The sequence below is a fragment of the Crinia signifera genome, chromosome 11 (genome assembly GCF_055691185.1).
Source record: "Crinia signifera chromosome 11, ASM5569118v1, whole genome shotgun sequence".
NCBI classification, from domain to species: Eukaryota; Metazoa; Chordata; class Amphibia; order Anura; family Myobatrachidae; genus Crinia; species Crinia signifera.
The window spans coordinates 30,161,751-30,169,899 of NC_139227.1; the positions used below are offsets into that span (position 1 = coordinate 30,161,751).

Sequence of the window (8,149 nt, forward strand, 5' to 3'; positions counted from 1 at the left end):
TTTTCATCAAATAATTACCTGACACTTGTTGTTTTTAAGGCACCTTCCTGACACATGCTGATCTGCAGAGCATCCGCCTGTATCCTTACACCGATGGCTTGCACATCTTTGTTGTGGCAGCTGAAGTTATCTACTTCCTCTTCGTTATTTACTACATGGTGGTACAGGTAAGGGAATAGCAAAGTCGAATCAAATGTGGTGTTTTTATATCCATCCATACTTTTGTTAATATTAATAAAAAGCCCATCAAAATGAAGGCTTCCGCAATGTACTTTCACTTTGAGCTGTGACAGTTTTTACTTTCTCTTTGAGTTGTGACAGTTTTTAGCCCACTAACTCTACACCCCACCCCAGACCCTATCTGCTCCAACCTCCAATCTCTGTCACGTGCATTCGCTACAGCGAACCTGTGCCCATCTGACAGATCAGGGGAAGAAATGATGGTCTGATATATGCAGAGTACAGTTAGGGGGGTTATCTTCTGCCATCGTTATGGGGTTCATGCGAAAATACACGGACAGTTATGTGGTGCATCTACAGGAAGTATATGGCTCTACTTAAGGGTGGAAATGTACCATTTTGTTGTGTCCATGTCTCTGCATGGCCCCAGCCATCTTTATTCTTTAAATGATGGCGAGATTACTGAATGTTATTGTCCAAAAAGTTATTTTTTTACCCTAAGAAGATAAAAAAAATGTTCTATTCATTTTGACCTCTAATCGTCATGTTTGTAAATATTACTAAATTCCAACATAAATTTAATACAGTTTATTCCATCCAGCATTTATTTTCCTTTCAAGTCCTAGCGGATTGCCATTCACCCCTCTCTAGTGATCTCACGGCCTAATATGTGCTGGTATGGAATTGCACAGCTGCAAGGATGCGGTTCTGCAATGCCGTGAAATTCAAATGGGGCTGGAGGCGTCTGTAGGAGATAGATGACTCCTGCATGCACTTGTGAGATCCAAGTGCTTCTCCTGTGGACACAGCCCGGAACACCAGCATGACCTTCTGGTTGCAACCATCTATGTGAGCTTATTAGGACTGACCACCGGAACTCCTCTACCGGGAACAGGAAATTTGTGTCAGAAGATGTATTCCTTGGCACACCTAAAACATGGGGGTGACACGCATCTTTTTTGTAGATTGGTTGGTGAGCACTGTGATCTACAACACAGGACCTGTCCTGCACATGCAATGTCTACCCGCCATTGGAGTAGCACACTAGACCGCTGGTTTGCATACTTCTCTGAATCCGGCTCTGTGGATATCTGGGGGATGGGAGGGGGATTTGGTGTTTGCATGTTTCACAAAATAAGTATATGGAACTGGTTGAACTTCATGCCCTTTTTCCAACCACGTACCTATGTTTGTGTATTATTTACAGGTCAAACTCATCAGAAGTGTAAAATGCAGACGGTACTTTCAGAGCAAGTGGAACTTGCTGGAGTTCACAATAATTCTGATCAGTTGGAGCGCCCTCTCTGTCTTTGTGAAAAGGACTATTCTTGGGAACAGAGACATCAACTACTACCAGGACCACAAAGACGAGTAAATGCTGAATGTCACCACCATCATCCATCTCTCTGTTTGTCATTCCTAGAGATCATATGGGGGAGATTTATCAAGGCTTCTAAAGAGGATAAATGGATGCGCTTCCTAGAATGTATCGGATAGAGGAGGAGACAGAGATTATTTTATATGGGGAAAAGAATGACACTAACAACCCTAACCCCAAACCTCTTCCTAATCATAACCCCACCTAATACCTTAACCCAAACATACAAACCATACCTAATATCCTAATCCCTACTGAGATCCCCTAGCCTAGATCACAGGTTCTAAAGCTTGGTTTTAATGTTACACTGTTTGGGTAGGAAGCGCTGTATCAGAAAAATGTATGCAGATAAAATCACAATTACATACAATATATGGGCATGTTATATATCATTTTAATCAGCAAAAGCAGCAAAAGCCGATGTGCAGAACCTGCATTTAATGGGAACAAAATAGAAAAAGGACATGTACAGTAAATGAGCTCTTTTGACAACTAAAAATATATTTAGCATTTTTAAGGTTAGAAATAATTTGGTAAATGTTTATCTGACTGATCCGTGCGATGCTCTGGGGTCGGACGTGTTTGGTTGCCGGTAAACTTGGCAGCCAAACACGAACGACTTCAATGTAAAATACAAATCCAGCTAGGTAAATTAGCCAAATTTTCAGGCCGAAAACACGTCCGATCCAGTTCTTAACCATTCGTATAGCCGCTTGGCCAACATGGCCAAGATTAGTATATTTCCTCCAGATTGTCTTCCGGCCAGTGCTGCATTTATGGTGCTGGTTGCCCCGCCCTCCCATGTGCCCATGTACTAGGGGTGTGGCCTAATGTAAGCAGGTGTGCTGAATTAGCATAAGGCAGTAAATCAGACTTCGCCGGCTACCCCCAACTACAGCCACTTTGCGTCAGTCAGCCGCCTGGTGTGCATGGTGTCCTTGTCCAGGTGACTGGCCCTCTTTCATGTAAAATAAGGTCACAATATTTGTTTTGCAATGTCCCTTTTTTATGCACTTACTGTCATGAAATAATGTCTTTATTTAGTTACTTTCTCTTTATTTATTTGAAGGTTTGTAAGTTTTAATGAAACTGCAGATGCGGACGCAGCCTTGGGGTACCTGATAGCTTTCTTAGTACTTCTATCGACCATTAAGCTGTGGCATCTTCTAAGACTCAATCCAAAACTTAACATGATCACAGCAACACTGCGCAGAGCCTGGGGTGACATCTCTGGATTCATCACCGTCATGGTCATAATGTTCCTGGCCTATTCCATTGCTGTGAGTGCATTGATGTTCTATTACAGTGCAGAATTGTCCGAGCGTAAAATAGCTATTTAGCTGATGCATAGAACAGGTTGCACTAATATAAGAAACATAAGCAGCATTTTGTTTTGTTAATGGCAATCGCTTAAGGAATATTGTACTTAAGAGTTGCATGTTATTATAAATACCTTGAACTAACGAATATAGGTGTTGATTCAGCCCCGTTCGTAGGCCTTCCTATTATGGAACGACAATGCATTCGCACAGTACACTGTACATGGGGTTCCCTTGTAAACGGACCATGCAAGGCTGATTGACAGATACTGGAAAACACAGGCCTTGTCCATACAGATGAATCATCATGACCAAGTCACACCTGCACAATGGGCATAGACAGCAGGCGCATTCTTGCATTTCTTGTGGATGTGTTTCGCTTGTGTCTCCACACCCTTCATACCTAATACCAGGGGAGTAGCCAGAGTTTTTGGGCCTCATAGCAGCCATTCTATAGTGCCTTCACTTCATATTGTGCCACATTACAGTGCCACAGTTCATATTATGTAACATTACTATGATTGCCAGTTCATTTTATACATTAGATTTAGTAGGTCCATGTGGTGGCCCCTCTCAGCTCTGGTCCCCATAGCAGCTGCACTTCCTGCCCCTACAGTTGGAGCCTCTCTCAAATTTGTTCCTTAGGTCATGGCTCACCATGGCTAGCCCTGGCTATCCTATTGTTCTCAGCAGCAATACTATGGCATATATTCAATGCCGTGGGCGAGCGGTGACTGCGAGCAGGACTTTTTGCTCGCAGTCACCGCTCACCCTGTCAGTATTCAAATGACCCCCCTCATTCGCAAATTCCCCCTCGCTCCGTTTTTTGAGCAAGGGGGAATTTGCGAATGTGCTTTCAAAATCTGCGAGAATCGAGGCTAATTACAGCGAGTTTGCTGCACTAGCCGCGGCTCTCGCAGTTTAGGGGAATCTTCGCAGTTCTGTGACAGCGAGGATTCCCCCGGAACGTTGCATAGTGCGAGCGGCCGGCGCGGGGGTTAAACTGCGAGGATCACTGGTTTTCTGTGATCCTCGCAGTTTAACCCCCTCGCCGGCCGCTCGCACCGGCATTGAATACCTGCCAATACATAGAACAATACAGTAGGGGATTAGCATAGTAATCCCATTACTCACTTAATCGTATTAACAGGTTAAATGAGGAGGGCTACATCTGTATAGTAGCTTCACCCCTGTATATAACACATGTAACTGTGACAGGGAAGGTGGCCCCTCTCAGCTCTGGCCCCATAGCCGTTGCACTCCCTGCACCTATAGTAGCTTCGCCCCTGTATATAACACATGTAACTGTGAAAGGGAAGGTGGCCCCTCTGAGCTCTGGGGCCCATAGTAGCTGCACTCCCTGCACCTATGGTAGCTACACCCCTGTATATATCACATGTAATTGTGACAGGGGATACAGGCTTGTCTACCCTCCCGGAAAGGCCAGGAGGCTCCCAAAAATCGGTGTCTGCCTCCCAGCCCCCGGGAAGGTGGGCAAGTCTCCCTCTTGCTGACCAGAGCCACCACACCCCCCTTCCCCACTGATACAATTACTGGAATTCACAGGTCCGTGGAGAGGGGGCGGGGCTAAAATGACACTAGTAGCAGTCGTCATTTAAGCCCCGCCCCCTCTACTCTGGCCTGCAAATCACTGTTTTTTATGACATGGGGGCAGAGCCCAGTGATGTCAGCCTTGTCTCCACCCCCCTGACCTGTTGCCTCTCTGGGCTTCTCCTGGGGAGGTGACAATAAAAGTAGGCAAGTATGGGGAGGTGGCCCCTCTCATCTCTGGACCCCAGAGCAGCTGCACTCCCAGCACCTATGGAAGCTACACCCCTGTATATAACACATGTAACTGTGACAGGGAAGGTGGCCCCTCTCAGCTCTGGGGCCCGTAGTAGCTGCACCCCCTGCACATAAGGTAACTATGCCCTTGCCTAAAATAACTGTTCCAGCACATTGATATAGGAATGGACATCGACCATCGATGGTTCACAATCATCAATGGTTTATGGACAAGGGACACACTAGATGGGCCAAGTGGTTCTTATCCGCCGTCAAATTCTATGTTTCTATGACAATGACAAATGATTTTGCTATCGATGGGAGAGAACTAGATGGTTTCCCTCCATCGATGGCACAGAATAAACATTTTTTTTTGCAAGGTACCGGGACACAGAGCATAGCCCCACCCCTAGGCTGCGATTGGCCAGTGGGCCTTTCACTGAAAGAACAGAGACCCCATCGATGGGCAAAACCATCGATGGTCTCCAATAGCATAGGTGGTGACCATAGATTACCATTCAAAGTTTCACCATTGATTGCAACCATCAATTATGAGCGCACTGTTGGCCATCCCTACATTGTTGTACTAACAATGCAAAGTAAAATGTGCTGTGCTGGAGAAAATGAATGAAGAGAGTGAATTAAATAGAGTGTTTAGTATACGGAAAGTTCTCCAGTCTATGTAATCTCTGGCCTGTCTTATCTGCTTGCAGTGTAATTTGATATTCGGATGGAAGCTCAAATCTTACAAAACTGTGTTTGACTCCACAAAGACTATGGTCAGCCTCCAGTTGGGGATCTTCAACTATGAGGAGGTACACAGTAACTAACTCTAATGCGACACCCGGCACCTACACTCATATAAGGGTACAATTCCTGAAAGGTCGACATGGCTAAAGTCGAGGGGGTCAAAAGGTAGACCCAAGAATTAGGTCAACAATGGGAAGGTCGACAGTTGAAAGGTTGACATGAGTTTTTCACTTTTTTTTAGCCGACATGTGCCGACATGAGGTATTTCATGCATGTGTCGACCTGAGGCCTGTCAACTTTCAGTGGTATACCCAATGCAAGTCAAGCTGGTACTCTTTACCTAGAAGGGCGCCCATCGCGGCCATCGCATGCACTAAAAAATCGCATGCGATGCGACCGACGCGATGCACGCGATTTCCCATAGGGAACAATGTTAAATGTCCCAATTGACCCGATTTTCCTGTTCAATGTCTCAATTGACCCGATTTTTCCATAGGAAACAATGTTAAATGGCCCAGAGAGGCCAAATAGGCACTCCGAAGTGTGAAATGGCCCCCACAATTGTTAACGCCACCCCACGATCAACGTGAACCCGAAGCGTGGCGAGCGCAGCGGTACGCATCCTACGACCTTTTCATACCCCCACTATCCACGTCGGCGTGGAGTTGAGAATAGAAAGTGTGGCGAGCGCAGCGAGCCACCGAGCCCGAAGCGTGGCGAGCGCAGCGAGCCCCGCGAGGGGACGCGGACACCTTCACAGGTATACGCGTCCCCTCGCGGGCTTCACAGCTGTCCGCGTCCCCTCGCCACGCTTCGGCCTCGGTGGCTCGCTGCGCTCGCCACACTTTCTATTCTCAACTCCACGCCAACGTGGATAGTGGGGGTATGAAAAGGTCGTAGGACGCTTACCGCTGCGCTCGCCACGCTTCGGGTTCACATTGATCGTGGGGTGGCGTTAACAATTGTGGGAGCCATTTCACACTTGGCCTCTCTGGGTCATTTAACATTGTTTCCTATGGAAAAATCGGGTCAATTGAGACATTGAACAGGAAAAGCGGGTATTGGGACATTTAACATTGTTCCCTATGGGAAATCGCGTCGGTCGCATCGCATGCGTTTTTTTAGTGCATGCGATGCCCGCGATTTTTTACTAACGATGCCCACGATCAAAATCGTGGGCGCCCTTCTAGGTAAAGAGTACCGTCAAGCTTAATGGTGTCGACCTAATGACCATTTGTAACCATTGATAAAGTAATAAAACAGTAATACTTTCATTTACTTCCTGGCGGGTCTGCCTGATCATTTAAAGATTGTCCCTTTAAAACAGAAACTCGCCCAGACTTGAATCTCGCAAACCTAGTAAATGTTCCCTTAAATTCTTTCATTGTCCATGTTCACGGGTTGTCTTCCCCCGGTGTACACGGTACTATTGTGTAGACTTTTTGGAGTATATTCCCCCATTGCCGCACAATACCATATTTTCATATGCCTCTCCTTTGTTAGGTATTGGATTATAATCCAGTTTTAGGTTCCCTCCTGGTGGGGTCGTGCATTATATTCATGACCTTCGTGGTGCTCAATCTCTTCATATCGGTTATCTTGGTTGCGTTCAGTGAAGAACAAAAGAATCACCAGGTAGGTGATGATCTACTGTAAGTTACCATTCTACATACAGCTTCCCCTGCACAGATATTGGGGGGCTCATGTTGCAGATATTAGGGGGCTCATGCTTGCATTAGTTGGTCGTAAGCGCATTTCGCATCATCCCCCACAAAATATTCTTGTACTGTGGCGTTCGCACAGGGGACCGATGTTTAGCGAGTGCGCATCAACATTGTTGCACATGTGCAGCCGATTGGTGCGATCGGCCAAGGCAAATTGATTATTCACCGGCCGCTCGCACACAGCACTGCGGGTGGATGGTGAATCGTGGTCGCACCCATGGGAATGCCCAGCGTTTCATGGGCGTTCCCATGGAAATTCGGCGGTGACACGGTTGTGGTCCGCCCGCTTCCCGTACAGGATGCTTGCAGATCTAAGACACCAGAGAGGTGTTTTGGCATTCAAACCCTTTGTGCGCAGTTCTGCACAGGTGGCAAATATCCATTCACAGGAGGCATTTACTTTGTGAATTTGGAGCTGTGCGTAACGTACTTGCCTCTTAATTTGATATGCAAATGAGACTGCTTCTGCAGCCCTCACATTCTTTGCCCATTGTACGTCTAATCCGCATTCTTGGACCCGTTACAGGCATCAGAAGAGGAAGAAATAGTGGATCTCATGCTGATGAAAATATGCAGCTTTCTCGGGCTACGACACAAGAAAGAGGAGGCAGAGGGTTTGGGAAAGCCTCCAGAAGAGCTGACCAAGTGATACTGTATTATATGATGCGCTGCATGTAACTACAGAACAGGTTCTCTAACCCATAGCAACACACCAGGCAGAAGTTACTATAAAAATGACATTTATTTATTTGTTCATTTATTTGCTTGTTAAAGGAAAACGATTTCTTTCTTCTTGTGTGAAGCTGTGTGTATTTGTGGGTGTACAATCATTATCCGAATGACCCTAACAGCTGGCACAGGAGTATTCATGACAGTGGCAATACAGGATACACATCCGCTATCTTGTAGCAACTCAATGCAATTAATTCAGTTTAAGTTGTTTCATATTAGGAGTAAAGTTCATATTTATCTTTAGCTATTAAACGGTTTCCTGTTTAGTTTGAGCATACATG

At 46.0% G+C, this 8,149-nt stretch overlaps 1 protein-coding gene across 1 annotated transcript in view; it reads left to right on the top strand.

Moving 5' to 3' along the window:
* LOC146046157 (polycystin-1-like protein 2) overlaps positions 1-8,149 on the top strand; it is a 73,387-nt gene extending 65,238 nt beyond the window's left edge. The window contains exons 38-43 of the mRNA XM_083165374.1: positions 40-167; positions 1,388-1,551; positions 2,628-2,838; positions 5,376-5,477; positions 6,916-7,047; positions 7,663-8,149. Of these exons, the coding sequence (XP_083021500.1) occupies positions 40-167; positions 1,388-1,551; positions 2,628-2,838; positions 5,376-5,477; positions 6,916-7,047; positions 7,663-7,785 (860 nt within the window). The 3' untranslated portion in view covers positions 7,786-8,149. The remainder of the gene's footprint in view (positions 1-39; positions 168-1,387; positions 1,552-2,627; positions 2,839-5,375; positions 5,478-6,915; positions 7,048-7,662) is intronic.